The 20,620-nt window shown below is 39.3% G+C and overlaps 1 protein-coding gene across 1 annotated transcript; it reads right to left on the minus strand.

Annotated features, from left to right (window-relative positions):
• Positions 1 to 419: 419 nt before the first annotated feature.
• LOC137372943 (P-selectin-like) lies at positions 420 to 19,161 on the minus strand. The gene is made up of 20 exons (XM_068037479.1): positions 19,032 to 19,161; positions 16,465 to 16,559; positions 15,459 to 15,851; positions 14,935 to 15,042; positions 13,838 to 14,023; positions 13,519 to 13,704; positions 13,196 to 13,381; positions 11,240 to 11,425; positions 10,915 to 11,100; positions 8,959 to 9,144; positions 8,634 to 8,819; positions 6,678 to 6,863; positions 6,353 to 6,538; positions 5,892 to 6,077; positions 5,391 to 5,576; positions 4,893 to 5,078; positions 4,602 to 4,721; positions 2,570 to 2,597; positions 1,893 to 1,964; positions 420 to 1,701 (listed from the first exon to the last, which is right to left on the minus strand). Exons 2-19 carry the CDS (start codon positions 16,544 to 16,546, stop codon positions 1,910 to 1,912), a joined length of 3,018 nt encoding a protein of 1,005 aa, XP_067893580.1. The 5' UTR covers positions 16,547 to 16,559; positions 19,032 to 19,161; the 3' UTR covers positions 420 to 1,701; positions 1,893 to 1,909.
• Positions 19,162 to 20,620: the final 1,459 nt, after the last annotated feature.

A 20,620-nucleotide genomic window follows, 5' to 3' on the forward strand; every position in this document is an offset into this window, starting at 1 on the left:
TATCACACATCATGTCATAACACAGGTACAGAGCCATATAGATAACAGCAGACAGTAATTGTGATATACACCATAAGTGTAGCTAGTCTGATAAGACAATTATACAAATATAACATTCACCCATCAGGTAATATTTCAGCACATCCCATAGGGAGTAACTAAATCAACCAATAATAAATATCAGTTGTGTACATGCACATACACATATCGAACACATACAGGTACAGTGAGCAAATAAAAATTACAGAGCAATGTAATACATTCAATAAAAATAAAATACTGCAAATGCTGGAAATCTGAAATAAAAACTAAAAAATGTTGGAAATACTCAGCAGGTCTGGCAGCATATGTAGAGAGAGAAGTGGAGTTAATGTTTCAGGTTGGTGATGAAAGATCACTGGCCTGAAATATTAACTCTGCTTCTCTCTCCACAGATGCTGCCAGACCTGCTGAGTATTTCCAGCATTTTCTGTTTTAATACATTCAATGGCCATTGTGTAGTTTCGCTTTGATTCCTAAAAGAATCATTTGGGTTCTTTGTATTACCATACCTGATGAATTTTGTTTACTAATTGCAGTAAGGGATTTGAATTATCTTACCATTCAGTTTGTTGTTCTGAGCATTATCATCTTCGTTATTAGTAAATTATATCCTTCCTTCAACTAGTGTTGTAACTAATTAAATTGGAAACATAATTTGTATTTTTAGGTCTGTTGAAGTTAGATTTCATGAAACTTAACATGTAATGCAGTGGGTTTATGCATCAATGAGTCATGGCTTTGGAATGCTTGGGCACCAATTAGCTGACAACTTCCTGATCTTGGAAGTGCTGTCAGAGAAAAGCAGTGGATGGAGGCTTGGAACGAGGGACAAATAAGTGGGGACATAATCCTGGCCAGATACAGAGACTTAGGAGCAGGCCTAGGTGTAGGCTGCTTTCCTGCCTTCATAGAAAATGTTTTGTGATATAGGAGGAAACCTAAAGGAGAAGACAAAGAAATTTAAAAGAAAACTATTAATTTGGTTTTACAACTGGAGTAGTGTTTGAAATTGTATTAAACAAATTTGTCCAAATCCATTACTGCACACAAATTACCTCATCCTTCAGTGAATTTGTATTTTATGCACCAGTCACGGAGGTCACTAGCAATGCACACATTCAATATAGTAAACAAATTGCACAAAATTGTAGCTGTACATTTGCACAGGAAACTGCACAAACTTGAATCTATTCTGGTAACATATCACTGATCTAACAAATAGTTTGATACCAGTCATAGTAGCACCTCTGTCTCCTTTAAGTGGAGGTATGTCGTTTTCACATGGTCCATTGTCATCTCATCTCTGGTGGCTTTTCGTAAAAGTGACAAATATGCCATTAATACAGCAACCATAGAGGTACTGTATTGGGATTTAATCCTGTGACGGTAAACATGTAACACAAGTCTATGCATCTTCACATAATGGATTGTGCAGTAAGCATAAGTGTGCTGTCAGTGGTGTTCGTTGTTCAGAAAGATGGAAAATTGATGTCAATGAAAATTAACAACAGTGAACTAAGTTCTGTTGGTAGATGAGGTCCACACATCCATAGTTGATAGCAATTTGTTGGAATGGTTGAAGATGCAAAACGACCGATCTTGAAATTTTTTGCCAATCCTTTCTTATTTTTCTGTTCTTTGCAAGAAAGTATGGAAGACCTGTAAAAGAAATGTAAAACACACTTAGAGATATTCAGCATGCTGTCCTGCCCAGTCACATCCTTAGAATCAAAAGAATAAATCAGCTTTAAGCTGTATCAGAAACTGCTGAAGGTTGTAATGTGGTTATCTCACTGTTCCCAGCAGAAAAGACTAACAAAGGGTAATGATGATCAGTTAAACTCTCTCACCTGAGCATATGCTATCACTACACCACATCATTCATCTTGTAAGTTCCTGATGCTTTATTCTGTTTATCATTGCTGTAAAAAGGAAACAAAATCATAATTAAAAATTGAATTCTTAAATTTGTTGGGCAATAACTAATTTAAGTTTACTGTATATTTTTCCCTCTTCCCCTAACAGTTCTGATTGTTACCATTTCATGATTATTTGACTGCCAATTTTAACCCATGAGCCTTGACAGCAAGGTTTGGTGAACTACTTGACCATGCAGACCATCTCAGCCAAGTCAGATCCTGGGTGTGCCATTTCCACACATGACCACTACAAATCAATCAGCACTGGTGATCCTAACTGATGTATTTTCTTTGCCCTTGCTTGGGCTATCTCTATGTTATTCCAGCTGGGATCAGTTAACTCAGTACAGACTCTGACTGAAGCTGGCACCATCCTGGTCTATTAGGTTCTGTTCCATATTGGATGGTGCTGTTAGCGACTGTAATATCGGAGCAGTTTCACTTTAATGTGAAAAGACTGTACATACTGTTTCAGTAACTATAATCTTAACATGTCTTGCACTGAGTTTACATCAAGCCACAGGTCATGCAGAAGAGAATAATAATTAAAAGTAGCCATGTGACACGTCACTTCTAAAAAAAAATAATAAAAATGTATAAATTCTTACCTTGGAAGTGAAAACTTTTTTGCTTGTGCTAAAAGGGAAAGAGGGAAAGAAAATTAATTGATTTTATTTTTTCACAGAATGGAACAGTCAAGCTAAGACACCAGGTTCAGCTGACTATTCAAACTATCAACAAAGCAAATTGCATGCTACACTGGATCAACCACTATTAAAATTGTTAGAATTAGGAAAAATTATTTACTGCAGTGTATGATTTGTTACTGGTCAGAGCTGTTCAAAACCACAATTTTTACTACCTCAGGGACTTAGTGTGTTACTTAGATAAATTACACCACATATAGTAAGTGTAGAAATTTGCAAAGGTTGTCACAGGATGTCATGCAGTGCCAGATCACTTGCCCCAGTTATAAAATCTGCAGCACAATAAGACTGTTAAATATAAATGGACAATTGTATAACAACCCAAAACAGCTAATGTGATTTAGTATCATTCCAGCAGAAGTTTGGAATGAAACCAATAGGGTCAGACTGGACTGATTCCCTGAAGCAGCGCTCTCAAGAAGTGCTGTTTGAGAAATCACAATTCTGCAGCCCCTTAGTTTTTTGTATTCTATGTTAAATAGACAGAGAATCAGAGCAAGGGAATGAAATATGTTACCAATGTACACAACCAGCAACTGTACTGAGCATTGCAGGTCAGGTCTAGGACAAGCAATGAAAGAAGGGATCTTCTCCCAATATGTTTATATGCCAGCGTGCTCTCTCTCTCTCTTATTATGCCAACAATACTTAAAGCCTTTCTCAGTAAGATGGCTAATTTACACCATATTATGGACAGTTCTGTGTTGGGTACCATTCTCACAGTGAATGAGGTAATTTCAAGTTGGATTCTACAGAGAAAGAAGACTTTCACCCCATCTATTTCGGCTGGATTCAGACCCAGGTCCCAGTGTGGAAAATGTACTAATCCACTGCCTGCCCCTCCCTCGTCCTCTGTTTTGTTTTTGACCAACATGGCCTTTACTCTTCATAGATTTTTTATTTGAGGACAGACTCCACCCTTACAGCAGGAAACCCTCACTGTTTATCAGTTCAACAATCTGAGCTAGAGGTGTTCGTGTGCACGTAGTATGTTTTTCTAAAAACCTCATTTCCAGATTGTTTGTAGTAAGCCAGGTAACAGTTGGAATCACACCGCATGGTAATAGTAATGAACATCAGTTATATCTGCATAATTGTGTAAAATTTCCCTGCCAGCTATTTTAATAAAGGTGTAAATTTGATAATGTGTTAATATGGCAAGCAAAGAAATTTCCTATGAGCTTGTTGATATGTTTGTTATTAGCATCACGCAGAATGATTTTAATCTCTATAGTTTTTACTCTTTACACTTTGTGACCTATTTAATTTGTTGTATTTTTGCCTCGATTTCGCCATTCGATTCCCACGCCTGCCACCCATTATCAAGTTTACTTTCTTCATTCCGCGCATCAGGATGGTTTCTGAAGCAGACATCTCCACCCCAACACGGTCGATATCGGTTGGCAACAATCTGACAGGAGATATACTTCCAAGAGGTGTGTCCCTCTAAATTTCTATGCCATCTACTACTACTCCACCACCCACACCCCCAACCCCAATACATGAGATGGGAATACTACACAACTTCTTGCCCTGCATCTAACAGACCAGCTTAGAGCAACAGTAACCAGAGACTTGTGTTTGAGGGGAATGAAGTTTAATTGGTAATTCATAGTGCAGTTCAAACTCAAGGAATCCAATGGGAAACTAGTTCTTTAAAACTAGAGCCAGCAGGTTGACTAGGAACTGCTGATATGATCCAAAAACTATGGTGGCAGATTACGTTTGTGTGTTTGTGTGTCTGTGCATATAGAGGTATCACTCCAACTACCTTGAGGGGACATGTCTTGAAGCCTAGCTCAACCATGACACACCTTACAGGAAATACATTGTTAAAAGGCTTTTTGGCCAAAATGGAATAGCTGAGGTCCAATCAAAAAAAAATATACAGGAAACTGTAAGAATAGAAAACGATTAGCTGTGGGATATTTACCTTTCTTTCTGAGCTGTCTCACTATCCAGGCTATCAGTGTGATGGCAGAGAGGCCAGATGCAGCAGCAGATGCTGTTAATATGGGTGTGTCATTGTCAGGCATTGGCTTTGGAGCAGAGTCTAAGAACAGACAGAAAACCAACATTAAAACTATCAGGGGATATTTTAACATGCCATTATTTAATTTTAAAAATAAATTATTTCCAAATATACCTGAGGTAATTTTTTACTAGTTTAAAGGCATGTGATTAACAAGAAGGTTTTATAATTAAATATGAAGTTTCAACACACCTTCACAGGTTGGTATTGGTGATGACCATGTTCCAGAGTCCACACACTGAAGACTCATTGACCCATTCAATGAGAAACCTTCCACACAGCCAAAGTCACAAGTTGAGTGGTAACTGAAATTTCCTATCGGATGGGAACAGTTAATGTTCCCATTTTTAGGAATCTTTGGGTCATCACATTTCACAGCTGGAATGAAAGAGCAAGAACGGAACATAAATTATCACTGAACAATATTTAACCACTGACTCGTGTAAAATTACATGCATGTTTTTTCTGCCTTTTTAATCGCATTTTTATAAGTGCAGCTTCTGGAAGGTAGCTTTTGTCAAGTCATGCTAAGAAGCATATTTTAATTGCATATATACTTTTAAATAATTTGAGATTAATGAAACATTTAAGCCAAAGATCGTGAAGGGCATAACCTCTAATGGGAAATAATAAATGAAGGCTGAGCATATGCTTTTAGCCATTGAAAGCAGACATGAGTGACAGATGTACCTTCACAGGTGGGTGGGTGTGCTGTCCATTGCCCAGTAGCCCCACACTCCAGCTTCTTGGATCCTTTTAACATAAATCCTTCTGCACAGCTAAAGTAACAGGTGGAGCTGTAAGTGAAATTTCCAGCAGGGTGGGAGCAGTTCATGTTGGCTTGTTCTGGAACCTTCAGTAGGTTACATGGCTTGGCTGCAATAAAATGATTCAAAATCCTTTAATTCTGTTGGTGTGCCTCTTTGAAAGTCATATAAGGAGCACATAACTGCAGTAGAGAGTCTCTTTTATAATTTGTCTCTCTGAGAGATGGACTAAATAATGTATGATACAGCAAAACCCCATGCCTCTGAATGAATTTCATTGCAAAGTTTAGTGCATCATGGAGGCATTCATCTGGAATTGTAAGTAGATTATTTTCAGATTTCTGAATAGATTATCAAAGCAGGAAATTAAATAAACTATTTTTAAACTACTTACTCAACAGGTAACACTTGTACTGAAAATTACCTTTGCAGGTCGGCATTGGTGCTGTCCATTGACCTGTAGCTTCACACTTGATTCTGCTGGATCCACTCAATGCAAATCCTTCTGGGCAGTTAAAGTCACATGTTGAGTTGTAAATGAATGGTACAATTGGGTTTGAGCAGGTCATAGTAACCTGTTCTTGATTCTCCAGATTCTCACATTGTACAGCTGAAATATACAAAGGGGAATTGGTTGAGTTGCAATGCATGATGCAAAGGACCCAAGCTCATGCATTTCACAAGACTAGAGGTTAACCTGCATTGAAGTTTATATTCTGAAGGAACATAATAGTACAAGCATGGTTCGCACGATATTAATTTTAATTTTGTTGCCAGCATAATTAGTCAGAACAAGGCAGAGACTCTACCTTCAAAGTTGGCATTTGTATTTAGACCTATTTTATCTTTAGAATTCTTTAATCTTTTGATAATATTTGCCTCTACCTTCACAGTGGGGGATAGGAGCTGACCATTCTCCAGATGCTCCACACTCCAGTTTGTCTGATCCTCGGAGCTCAAATCCTTCGGCACAGCTGAAGTCACATGTTGAATTGTAGCTGAAGTTTCCGATGGGATGAGAACAGGCCATGATTCCTTGTCCAGGAATCATCAGACTTCCACATTTCACAGCTGAAACAAACATCAAACACTGTAAGTTCACATCTATAAATACAAAAGCACCTACTCTGACCAGAATTCATCTGAAATCTAGTCCATTAAACTATTCGTATTTCTACTTTTTATTCTTTGGTATAACTTCACACACTACCTTTACAGTTGGGGATTGGCGCTGACCATTCTCCAGACGCTCCACACTCTAGTCTATCTGATCCTCGGAGCTCAAACCCTTTGGCACAACTGAAGACACACGTTGAGTTGTAATTAAATTTTCCGAGGGGATGAGAACAGTTCTTGAATCCCTGGTTGGGAACTTCTAGTCTTTCACATTTTATAGCTGTAATATCAAATATAATGCACATATATAATCATCATCTTTGACATATTTAAACCTTAGAATTAAACAGCCCAGATGGAAGCTATTTGTCCCTTTGTGTCTGTGCTGGTTCTTTAAAAGATCTATCCAATTAGTCCCATTCCCTGCTCTTTCTTCCTCAACCAGCAAATTTATCCTTTTCAAGTATATATACCTTTTGAAAGATACTATTGAATCTACTTCCATCACTCTTTCTTGCAGTGCATTCCAAGCATAGCAACTCCCTGAGTAAAAACCTCATCTCACTGCTGGCTTATTTTGCCAATAACCTTTAAGCTGTGTTGTAACATTTTGCTAAGGATTAGTTCCAGACACCAGTTGGTTGCAGTAATTCTCTTTCATTGTCATGCGACAGAGATCAATATATTATGGTGTTTAGCGATAATTTACAGTTACAAACAGTTTATATATTATTCATTCAGTTACTGAGTGTGTCGTTCCCCCGTCTTTCCCTTCTCCTTGTCCTTTCATCAATTTATAACTAGGGGTGTTCGGCTCCAGCCAGCATTTACATCCACCTACTCATGCTAAGTTGCTCTTTCCACTGTCTTCTAACTTTTTAAATGGGACCATGCTGGGGAATTTATCCCAGTTTGTGTGAGTGGCTGCAGGCAAATGGTCCTCTCCACCAGTCCACCTTAGTGATTGTACATTGACTGGGTGGAAAGAATGCAAACTGGCAGGGTGCTCAGAAAATTGCATTCAGGCTCATTATATAATGCAGCCTCCTAGTCTAGGTCACCCCAATTTATATCATCAGCCCCTCGTAACTAAACTAACCCCTAGGCGGCTCCGGTGGTGATGTCTGACACCAGAGCTGCTTGTCTTCCTGATTTTCCTTGTAGTTCACAGATCTCTCATTTACATCGGGAGTGATTGGTTTCCTAGTTAGGCTTACTCACTTGCTCAGGGTCACTCTTACAGTTTCAAATTCCTGTTTTGAGTTTTTCAATCCCCTGCCTTAATTGGCCCAATTGTTTCTTTGCCTTTTTAGCATTGTTTATTGTGTTATCCGCACTCACATTTGAGACGTGCTGTAGATGCAACATGGAATTCAAATGTTCATTAGCTAGGTAGTTGTTAGTCACCAGCCAACATTTACATCCACCTACGCAAGCCTAGGTGCTCTTTTCATTGTCTTCTATCTCTGCTGTTCAGCAAAAATTCCCTCTCCTTTATGCACCTTTTTCTTGGCTATATGACCCAATGGATCCAATCATTCTTTCCCACCTCAAGTCTTTTCCTCTGCTAAACCCCTCTGCATCTATTCTTTTCCCATTTAACATCTTGCAAAGGCGTGCTGTTTTTCTGCTCTCTCTGCACCTCGTGATCCTGGCCTGTCCAGTCCAACATTCATCTTTTGTATGGTTGACAACTCAATTTAGCTCCAGGGCAAACAATGGGAGCTTCACTTTTACAGTTCAACAGCTTAGATTAGTCATTAGTCACAAATACTTGTCAAGATACACCAGCCTGTCTGGCTAGTGGCTTTCATTTGGTCTCCCACCACAGACATAAGGTCACAGGTTAAAAACTGCTCAGTTTAGCATATTGTTCAATACAAAATTGTATAGAAAGAAAACACGCCAAATATTAGTAAATAGATCAACTCATGATAATCTTACATGTCAATCCCAGCTTCTCTAGTCTCTCCACCATATATATATTTACAATTTTAAAGCTGTTTTAAGCATTATTCCTCTTCAATCTTTTGATGCTATTTGCCTTTACCTTCACAGTCGGGGATTGGAGCTGACCATTCTCCAGATGCTCCACACTCCACTCTGTCTGATCCTCGGAGCTCAAATCCTTCGGCACAGCTGAAGTCACATGTTGAATTGTAGCTGAAGTTTCCGATGGGATGAGAACAGGCCATGATTCCTTGTCCAGGAATCATCAGACTTCCACATTTCACAGCTGAAACAAACATCAAACACTGTAAGTTCACATCTATAAATACAAAAGCACCTACTCTGACCAGAATTCATCTGAAATCTAGTCCATTAAACTATTCGTATTTCTACTTTTTATTCTTTGGTATAACTTCACACACTACCTTTACAGTTGGGGATTGGCGCTGACCATTCTCCAGACGCTCCACACTCTAGTCTATCTGATCCTCGGAGCTCAAACCCTTTGGCACAACTGAAGACACACGTTGAGTTGTAATTAAATTTTCCGAGGGGATGAGAACAGTTCTTGAATCCCTGGTTGGGAACTTCTAGTCTTTCACATTTTATAGCTGTAATATCAAATATAATGCACATATATAATCATCATCTTTGACATATTTAAACCTTAGAATTAAACAGCCCAGATGGAAGCTATTTGTCCCTTTGTGTCTGTGCTGGTTCTTTAAAAGATCTATCCAATTAGTCCCATTCCCTGCTCTTTCTTCCTCAACCAGCAAATTTATCCTTTTCAAGTATATATACCTTTTGAAAGATACTATTGAATCTACTTCCATCACTCTTTCTTGCAGTGCATTCCAAGCATAGCAACTCCCTGAGTAAAAACCTCATCTCACTGCTGGCTTATTTTGCCAATAACCTTTAAGCTGTGTTGTAACATTTTGCTAAGGATTAGTTCCAGACACCAGTTGGTTGCAGTAATTCTCTTTCATTGTCATGCGACAGAGATCAATATATTATGGTGTTTAGCGATAATTTACAGTTACAAACAGTTTATATATTATTCATTCAGTTACTGAGTGTGTCGTTCCCCCGTCTTTCCCTTCTCCTTGTCCTTTCATCAATTTATAACTAGGGGTGTTCGGCTCCAGCCAGCATTTACATCCACCTACTCATGCTAAGTTGCTCTTTCCACTGTCTTCTAACTTTTTAAATGGGACCATGCTGGGGAATTTATCCCAGTTTGTGTGAGTGGCTGCAGGCAAATGGTCCTCTCCACCAGTCCACCTTAGTGATTGTACATTGACTGGGTGGAAAGAATGCAAACTGGCAGGGTGCTCAGAAAATTGCATTCAGGCTCATTATATAATGCAGCCTCCTAGTCTAGGTCACCCCAATTTATATCATCAGCCCCTCGTAACTAAACTAACCCCTAGGCGGCTCCGGTGGTGATGTCTGACACCAGAGCTGCTTGTCTTCCTGATTTTCCTTGTAGTTCACAGATCTCTCATTTACATCGGGAGTGATTGGTTTCCTAGTTAGGCTTACTCACTTGCTCAGGGTCACTCTTACAGTTTCAAATTCCTGTTTTGAGTTTTTCAATCCCCTGCCTTAATTGGCCCAATTGTTTCTTTGCCTTTTTAGCATTGTTTATTGTGTTATCCGCACTCACATTTGAGACGTGCTGTAGATGCAACATGGAATTCAAATGTTCATTAGCTAGGTAGTTGTTAGTCACCAGCCAACATTTACATCCACCTACGCAAGCCTAGGTGCTCTTTTCATTGTCTTCTATCTCTGCTGTTCAGCAAAAATTCCCTCTCCTTTATGCACCTTTTTCTTGGCTATATGACCCAATGGATCCAATCATTCTTTCCCACCTCAAGTCTTTTCCTCTGCTAAACCCCTCTGCATCTATTCTTTTCCCATTTAACATCTTGCAAAGGCGTGCTGTTTTTCTGCTCTCTCTGCACCTCGTGATCCTGGCCTGTCCAGTCCAACATTCATCTTTTGTATGGTTGACAACTCAATTTAGCTCCAGGGCAAACAATGGGAGCTTCACTTTTACAGTTCAACAGCTTAGATTAGTCATTAGTCACAAATACTTGTCAAGATACACCAGCCTGTCTGGCTAGTGGCTTTCATTTGGTCTCCCACCACAGACATAAGGTCACAGGTTAAAAACTGCTCAGTTTAGCATATTGTTCAATACAAAATTGTATAGAAAGAAAACACGCCAAATATTAGTAAATAGATCAACTCATGATAATCTTACATGTCAATCCCAGCTTCTCTAGTCTCTCCACCATATATATATTTACAATTTTAAAGCTGTTTTAAGCATTATTCCTCTTCAATCTTTTGATGCTATTTGCCTTTACCTTCACAGTCGGGGATTGGAGCTGACCATTCTCCAGATGCTCCACACTCCACTCTGTCTGATCCTCGGAGCTCAAATCCTTCGGCACAGCTGAAGTCACATGTTGAATTGTAGCTGAAGTTTCCGATGGGATGAGAACAGGCCATGATTCCTTGTCCAGGAATCATCAGACTTCCACATTTCACAGCTGAAACAAACATCAAACACTGTAAGTTCACATCTATAAATACAAAAGCACCTACTCTGACCAGAATTCATCTGAAATCTAGTCCATTAAACTATTCGTATTTCTACTTTTTATTCTTTGGTATAACTTCACACACTACCTTTACAGTTGGGGATTGGCGCTGACCATTCTCCAGACGCTCCACACTCTAGTCTATCTGATCCTCGGAGCTCAAACCCTTTGGCACAACTGAAGACACACGTTGAGTTGTAATTAAATTTTCCGAGGGGATGAGAACAGTTCTTGAATCCCTGGTTGGGAACTTCTAGTCTTTCACATTTTATAGCTGTAATATCAAATATAATGCACATATATAATCATCATCTTTGACATATTTAAACCTTAGAATTAAACAGCCCAGATGGAAGCTATTTGTCCCTTTGTGTCTGTGCTGGTTCTTTAAAAGATCTATCCAATTAGTCCCATTCCCTGCTCTTTCTTCCTCAACCAGCAAATTTATCCTTTTCAAGTATATATACCTTTTGAAAGATACTATTGAATCTACTTCCATCACTCTTTCTTGCAGTGCATTCCAAGCATAGCAACTCCCTGAGTAAAAACCTCATCTCACTGCTGGCTTATTTTGCCAATAACCTTTAAGCTGTGTTGTAACATTTTGCTAAGGATTAGTTCCAGACACCAGTTGGTTGCAGTAATTCTCTTTCATTGTCATGCGACAGAGATCAATATATTATGGTGTTTAGCGATAATTTACAGTTACAAACAGTTTATATATTATTCATTCAGTTACTGAGTGTGTCGTTCCCCCGTCTTTCCCTTCTCCTTGTCCTTTCATCAATTTATAACTAGGGGTGTTCGGCTCCAGCCAGCATTTACATCCACCTACTCATGCTAAGTTGCTCTTTCCACTGTCTTCTAACTTTTTAAATGGGACCATGCTGGGGAATTTATCCCAGTTTGTGTGAGTGGCTGCAGGCAAATGGTCCTCTCCACCAGTCCACCTTAGTGATTGTACATTGACTGGGTGGAAAGAATGCAAACTGGCAGGGTGCTCAGAAAATTGCATTCAGGCTCATTATATAATGCAGCCTCCTAGTCTAGGTCACCCCAATTTATATCATCAGCCCCTCGTAACTAAACTAACCCCTAGGCGGCTCCGGTGGTGATGTCTGACACCAGAGCTGCTTGTCTTCCTGATTTTCCTTGTAGTTCACAGATCTCTCATTTACATCGGGAGTGATTGGTTTCCTAGTTAGGCTTACTCACTTGCTCAGGGTCACTCTTACAGTTTCAAATTCCTGTTTTGAGTTTTTCAATCCCCTGCCTTAATTGGCCCAATTGTTTCTTTGCCTTTTTAGCATTGTTTATTGTGTTATCCGCACTCACATTTGAGACGTGCTGTAGATGCAACATGGAATTCAAATGTTCATTAGCTAGGTAGTTGTTAGTCACCAGCCAACATTTACATCCACCTACGCAAGCCTAGGTGCTCTTTTCATTGTCTTCTATCTCTGCTGTTCAGCAAAAATTCCCTCTCCTTTATGCACCTTTTTCTTGGCTATATGACCCAATGGATCCAATCATTCTTTCCCACCTCAAGTCTTTTCCTCTGCTAAACCCCTCTGCATCTATTCTTTTCCCATTTAACATCTTGCAAAGGCGTGCTGTTTTTCTGCTCTCTCTACACCTCGTGATCTTGGCCTGTCCAGTCCAACATTCATCTTTTGTATGGTTGACAACTCAATTTAGCTCCAGGGCAAACAATGGGAGCTTCACTTTTACAGTTCAACAGCTTAGATTAGTCATTAGTCACAAATACTTGTCAAGATACACCAGCCTGTCTGGCTAGTGGCTTTCATTTGGTCTCCCACCACAGACATAAGGTCACAGGTTAAAAACTGCTCAGTTTAGCATATTGTTCAATACAAAATTGTATAGAAAGAAAACACGCCAAATATTAGTAAATAGATCAACTCATGATAATCTTACATGTCAATCCCAGCTTCTCTAGTCTCTCCACCATATATATATTTACAATTTTAAAGCTGTTTTAAGCATTATTCCTCTTCAATCTTTTGATGCTATTTGCCTTTACCTTCACAGTCGGGGATTGGAGCTGACCATTCTCCAGATGCTCCACACTCCACTCTGTCTGATCCTCGGAGCTCAAATCCTTCGGCACAGCTGAAGTCACATGTTGAATTGTAGCTGAAGTTTCCGATGGGATGAGAACAGGCCATGATTCCTTGTCCAGGAATCATCAGACTTCCACATTTCACAGCTGAAACAAACATCAAACACTAAGTTCACATCTATAAATACAAAAGCACCTACTCTGACCAGAATTCATTTGAAATCTAGTCCATTAAACTATTTGTATTTCTACTTTTTATTCTTTGGTATAAATTCACACACTACCTTCACAGTTGGGAATTGGTGCTGACCATTCTCCAGACGCTCCACACTCTAGTCTGTCTGATCCTTGGAGCTCAAACCCTTTGGCACAACTAAAGTCACATGTTGAGTTGTAACTGAAATCTCCGATGGGATGAGAACAGTTCTTGAATCCTTGTCCAGGAATCTCCAGACCTCTGCATCTTACAACTAAAACATAGAAATTATGAAATTCAATATAAGCTTAAGCACCATCATCTATAAAAGTGCACATGCAGTTAATGTTCTAAAATCTGCTTATGAATTTTCTTTTTCTGTTCGTGGATCTTTCTTGACCCTGTACCTTCACAACTGGGTGTCTCTGCTGTCCACATTCCTGTTGCATTGCACCGGAGACTCTGTGACCCCTGCACTGTAAACCCTGCTGCACAGTGAAAGTTACATATGGAGTTGAAGCTGAAGTTTCCATTAGGATGGGTGCATTTCATTGTTGCTTGGCCAGGAACATCGAGAGTGACACACTGTTCAACTGGACAGGAAAGATGTATTAGTTGTTGTGTTACAATTTTCTTTTACATGTTTGTCTGCAAATTACTTTATGAAATTAGAGCAAGGGGACATCAGTTTAAACAAAAGTGAAACTTAAGACATATATTCAGAAGTTATTTGTCACAAGGAGTAATCAATGGATGGAATGGATTGGCAGATAATGTAGTGGAAACTAACCCGGCAATCATGTAAGAAATAATTCTGCTGTAATGGTGAGAGAAAGAGGTTTAGGGTCATTCTGTCTGGATGCACTGCAATGGACTGAAGGACGCCATTCATCCATAATGATTTTGTGATGCAATATTCACAATTTGTCTTATTACTGAATATTAGCTTAAACATTTACATGGTGATTTCTGAATATTTTGGTAATAATTTATGTATTCTGTTTCATATTGTCATTCACTTTTCATATGAAGGAAGAACTTTCTTCAGTCTATGATATTTTAGCTTATCTTAGCTATGGCCGCAGTAGAGATCTGAACATTGGGCCCTGGTGCTCATGGATTGGGCCAGGGGTGTGATCGGGGGGCTGGTGATCAGCCTGACTTTGTTCCTGCTGGAAACTGAGAGGGTATTGACATTGGCTGAAGCAAGACCATCCCATACCAGGGTTTTCGATTAACAAATGAAGAATGATCGCTAGAGTGAAATGATGGAGTCCTGGTAGTACTCATGTAACCATAGCTAGCAATGAGTCACCATCAACAGGACAGGAGGGGAAAAAGTCCACAGGGAAAAAAAAATCTGAAAAAGGGAAACAGCTTAACAATTAATATAATAGAATTACTGATGAATGGAGAAAGTTGATTCCATATACACCTCAAATAATCAGTCATGTTATTTAATCCAAGTCAATTCATACTCTCTGTGAAGGTAACATGCCCTTACCATATTCACACTCTGGTCCATAGTATCCATCATTACACGCGCATGTATAATTTCCAATAGTCTCCACACATTCTCCATGACCACTGCATGAAGTGGGAGTGCACGAAGCTGAAAAAAAAGACAACATGACTCAGAAATCAATACATTTTAATAGCCTTTGTACATATAGAACATGTTTATAAACTCATATTAGAGTAAGTAGCAACATTGTCACAATGAACATTTTATTTAATTAATCAATTTTATCATATTTACATTGTAATTAAGGAATATCTTTCCATGTGCAAGTTACAAATTGGATTATTTTAATGGCTAATCTCCTGTTTAGAGATTACTCATAAATATATCCTGTTTTGTTTGAAGAGGACACTTGAAGGATGTACTAATGTTGGATCAGGAGAGTGTGTGAAGAACCTTATTGCAGTAATTCAGGATGAGTAAAACCTTTAAATGTGGTTCTGAGTTTAAGGATGATTGTAATGATAATACAGGGCACTCATTAAAATATTCTTTGGTATTCTTACCTAGGTAACACAAAGGTATTTTCTTCATGTTACAGTTGATATCATTCCACTTCCCTGTGTCAATCCTCCTTTTTATGTACATTTCTACACAGTCTTCATTCCCACTTGCTCCTTCATTATTCGGTTCACCGTGAGCCCAGTTCTCTGCCTCTTTGTTGAGTGAGATATTAGTACCAACCCAGGTCCAATTGCCATTTATTTTTCTTATCCCAATCCAGTAGTATTGTTTTGCAAAAGGTAGAATATCATTCAAATACTCAATTTCTCTTGCATTCTGAATTGCAACTAGATCTGTGTATTTGGTTTGACAGTAACGTCTTGCATTCTCCCAGGGCATAGGTTCAGCAACAGGTTTATAGGTCCAGCCATGGATTCCTTCCAGAAATAGTAGTTCTGTAAAGAAAAGAAGAATTCTGATGAATGATGCTGGTGAGTACTCTTCCCACCGTTTGAATCAATTTGCTTCCCTACTTCCATGTTTTGTTTTGTACCAAATGTTATGTTTATTATCTTTGGGGGATATGCTGGGAAATGGAGCACTTTCACACTTCTGGCTCTGATGTCAGCACCCAAGCAATTCCAAGGCTCTGGAAGCAAAGGAAAGCTACTTCTACTCTGCACCAACTCCAGAGATGAATCTCCTTCTGCGCCAGTGTGACATGCTTGCATTTTCCAAACCAGCCATTCTGTGGCTTTTCTGGGTAAGATTGATGTTAGTGCCAATTAGTGCAGAATTAAGTTGCAGTTTGGTGCATACCCATTAGAAGTTGGATTGAAAATGCCAAACTCAATTCAGTAGGGCTTTTATAGCCAACAGACAGAGGAATTTGAGTATATTTTGAACTCTAGTCCAGATACTTTTTTTGTTTGCCTGTAATTCCAGTATTTCAAGGAAATTAGTCACGACCAAGGCAGTGCATATATAAAATGGAGCATGTTAGAAGCCAACCATAGTGGCAAAAAACAGTATTATTGCAGCTTATATTTCATGTTACTTATAGCTTACCAAGAATAATAATGGTGAAGAACCACAGTTGACTTCCACCCCTCCGAATTAGTGGAGATGGTTGGTTTACCTTGTTTGTCATTTTTGCTGTAAGTCTATGGAGAATAAGCTATGATTAATAATTATCAAATAGAATGGATCCTGCATGTGCAAAACCAAGATAAATGTGTAACATTCAAGATATAGTTCTCATCGTATTAGAGAGATACAGCACTGAAACAGGCCCTTTGAGTCTGTGCTGACCATCAACCACCCATTTATGCTAATCCTACATTAATCCCATATTCCCTCAATTCTCCTACCACCTACCTACACTAGGGGCAATTTACAATGGCCAATTTACCTATCAACCTGCAAGTCTTGGCTCTGGGAGGAAACTGGAGCACCCGGCGGAAACCCACACAGTCACAGGGAGAACATGTAAACTCCACACAGGCAGTACCCAGAACTGAACCTGGGTTGCTGGAGCTGCGAGGCTGTGGTGCTAACCACTGCATCACTGTGCCATCCCATTATTTTGTTTTAAAATAAGAAACCTATAACATTCTCATTATAGCACTCATTCTTCACATGTTGAAAATATGACTTGAACTTATGCTGTGTGATGTTTGCATTTCACAGGCTAACAGCTCCCTTAAAATACCAAAGGGAGTTTCATACAAATATGTTTAGCACTCATACAGTTCACACTGTGATGCCAAAACCATGACTTTCCGTGCACCATAACTGACAGTTTAATTCATCCACTTCAACTCAGTGGTGCCAGGCTTTCGATTGGAACAACCCTCTCCCTTGAAGGATCATTATTGCTATTTTCTCTATAAAGACTAACACTGAACAGAAGCATGATTGCTACTCCCTTCCTATGAACACATAGGTGCAATGTCCTAGTTGCAACCAGTACAAAGTGAAATTTAGTTAGTTCCCAGGCACAGAATTCTTAAGCATTGTTTTAATTTTAGCAGAGAACTGACTACCCCACCAGCTATCTGATAACACTAAAATTTAACTAGTGTCTGGCTATTGGTGAGCTGAATTTGCCCACACGCATAGAGCTCGTTTCCTGACCCAACCATGACACGTAGCTGGCAGTATAGCTTGTGACTACTGGCTCCACATTGCTCTAAGACACCAATTTGCTCTTAAGTTAGTATTTGTGCTGTGAGAGACTGTGGTTTAACTAAGAAGATTCATATCAATTGTTAGCATCTATATCATAAACATCACTGAGTTTTGGACATTATGGATGCTCTGGAGTACCAAAATATTAAATTCATTACAAACCTGTCCCTTGTAGATGATCATTTTGCTACAGTGTTCATATGTATAAATTACTAACAGCCTCTTGAAATCAGTCCCAAACATTACATAATTAATAAGGAGAGAGGTGTCCTTTATGTAATAGGAAAGTAATTATGGTATTTAGGGTTGGGAGAAAGGTTTGCCAGGACTATTTTGTGACATTTTTCAGAAAAGAAAATGTAATAATGAAGGGAAAATGAATATCAAATTTAAGCTTCGACTGAAAAATAGCCAAAATAAATCATTGGATTTAGTACCAGAATTTACCACAGTTTTGTTCTCCGTTTTACAAGACAAATTAACCTCAGAGCCTAGTGTAGCAGATTTGGAGTCAACTTGTTTGTACCAGCTTGTATATTGCAGTGTGATATCAGACCCTTTCACTTCCCCACCACCCAACTCCCCAAAGGCAGCAATATCCAACCTATCTTTACAGGACCATCACTTGATTACTCTATAAATTCGATTTACTGTCTCCTTTTCCACTTGCTTTCTTCCTGAAGAAAATAATCTTGTTTCAGTTAAATGAAAATGCACTCTCTGATATCTTATGATAATAGACTGTGAAACTAACACCACAGCATAAATAAAAGTTAATTCTAAGGACCACCAATTTGCAAGAGATCAATCTATTACAGCTTCATTATTTTTATACGTATTATTATGTTTCCTTTGGGGTACATGCTTATCTTTCGAGGGAGAAAGGCCAGAGGATGGATTAAAACATTTTAAATAGATTTAGAATCAGGTCTGATTTTTTTTGCCTAGACAATACAGATTTTGCATCAAACCTCATTACAATTTTAAGTCTGAACATTTTGATTCTAATATTGTCTGGCTTACTGATAAATTCCCTTGAGGGACACTGCTGACCGGTTTTATGGTAGTAGGCCATAAAAGGAATCTTTTTTTGTTCCTCCCTTTAATTCCATTAGCTGATCTCAACTGGGGCAGAGGTTGGGGGACGCTCGGCTCAGGAGAGGACAAATCCTCCAGAATTCCCAGTGTTGATTGCTATCCAGTAGCCTCTGCTGTATAGTACTTTGTGTGGTCTTTGGATGAGGAGATAATCTGACCCGGACTGTGGTCCCCCCATGGTTCAATAGCCTGTCTAGGCTAACACATAAAGTGTGGCCTTTTGGGAAAAGTGTTAGAAAATGACAAGCACCCTTCTCTTTCAAATAAAATAAAAATAACTTTGATAAAACCATTCAATGAAATTTCATGCAGGAAGCACACCAGACTTTGGCTTTATTCTATCTTACCTTAATAGATTCCCGTTCAGACCACTGCTGTTGATTCTGCTGCTCTATAATGCTCAGTTGAAGTTTGAATGAATGTTGAATGAAGATTTCTGTCTGTCTATCTGCGCTGGAAAGGAGCACTGCTCTGAAAAGGTTATCTTTGCAGACTGACACTTTCACTGCAGCTGCTAGCCTTATATCCTCACTCATGCAGGGAATTACATAACTTCCTGGCCTTCCCAGAAAATTCCCTGTGACGTTAACTGATTGGAATAAAATAGACGGAACTTCATTTTTGAATACCCCAAGGTATAAGGATGGACATTAAAGATTTTATCTGTCGCCTGTTATGAAATAAGTGTAGCCATCAATTTTTACATCTTTTGTTACCGATGTTTTTCTCAGAATCTGTGCAACTTTTCAACAAAAGTGTAAGCATGATAAAAATGTATATTGTAACTGAGCTGAGCACTATTGGGCTCCACTTAAATAGTAAGTGCAATTTACTTTCCAACAGACATCAGCTATGATAATGATAGAGGTGCCACGATTGGCCTCAGTGCATCTGGGCTACCAAGAGAAAACTGTTTTTTGTCAACTTCATGTTTGAGCCTCTCCAGTCAGATTTCTGGCCCTGCCACAGCACTGAAAGTGCTCTACTCAAAGTCACAAATCTCATGATCTGTGACCATAGTGCACTAACATGCCTCATTCTTCTCCAATTTTCTGCAGCCTTTAATATGGTTGACCACACCATTCTCCTCCAGCATCTCTTATACGATGTCCAGCTGAGTTGAATTGCCTCACTTGGTTCCACTCTTACATATCCAGTCATAACCAGAGAATCTCCTGCAGTGGCTTTTCTTCCCAATCCTGCACTGTTACCCCTCAAGTCCTCCCAACATGCTACCTTTGGCTCCACAACCGCCACCCCCCCAATTTCTTATCTACATATTCGCCCTCGGCAAAGCATCTGAAGGCACAACATCAAGTACCACATGTACGCTGATGTGACCCAGTTCTTCCTCACCACCACACCTCTTGACCTCCTCCACTGTCTCTCTGTTGTCAGACAGCTTGTCCGGCATCCAATATTGGATGAGCAGAAAGTCCCACCAAATAAATACATGAGGGACACAAGCTATTGTCTTGGGTCCCTGCTGCAAAGTCCGTTTCCTTGCCTGCGATTCCATCCCTTCCTTGGCTACTGTCTCAGGCTGAACAAAATTATTTACAACCTTGGTGTTCTATTTGACCCTGAGTTGAACGTCTGACCCCATAGCCTCTCTAACACAAAGACCATAATATCATCCGTCTCCACCTGCCTCAGCTCATCTGCTGTAACACTCCGAGGTCTCTGCACTCCTTCATCCCTCACTTCCTTCACCCCACAATTGATGTCCATGCCATTGGCTGTCTAGGCCTTAAGTTCTGGAATTCCTTCAATATAGCGCTCTGCCTTTCCTTCTGTCTGTCCTCCATTAAGATGTACCTTAAAATCTACCTCTTTGCCCAACCTTTTAATCATCGTCCTAATATCTCCTTTGCTCAGTATGAATTTTTGTCTGATAACAATCCTGTAAAGTGCTTTGGGGTGTTTTACTACATTA

The sequence above is a fragment of the Heterodontus francisci genome, chromosome 8 (genome assembly GCF_036365525.1).
Source record: "Heterodontus francisci isolate sHetFra1 chromosome 8, sHetFra1.hap1, whole genome shotgun sequence".
NCBI classification, from domain to species: Eukaryota; Metazoa; Chordata; class Chondrichthyes; order Heterodontiformes; family Heterodontidae; genus Heterodontus; species Heterodontus francisci.

Coding starts and splice junctions, on each gene's coding strand:
- LOC137372943 (XM_068037479.1), bottom strand. CDS start 16,546: ATGACAAACAAGGTAAACCAACCATCTCCACTAATTCGGAGGGGTGGA. Junction 5,577..5,891: donor ACCAATGCCGACCTGCAAAG/GTAATTTTCAGT, acceptor ATTTTATTGCAG/CCAAGCCATGTAACCTACTG. Junction 2,598..4,601: donor GAGACAGCTCAGAAAGAAAG/GTAAATATCCCA, acceptor TTTCCCTTTTAG/CACAAGCAAAAAAGTTTTCA.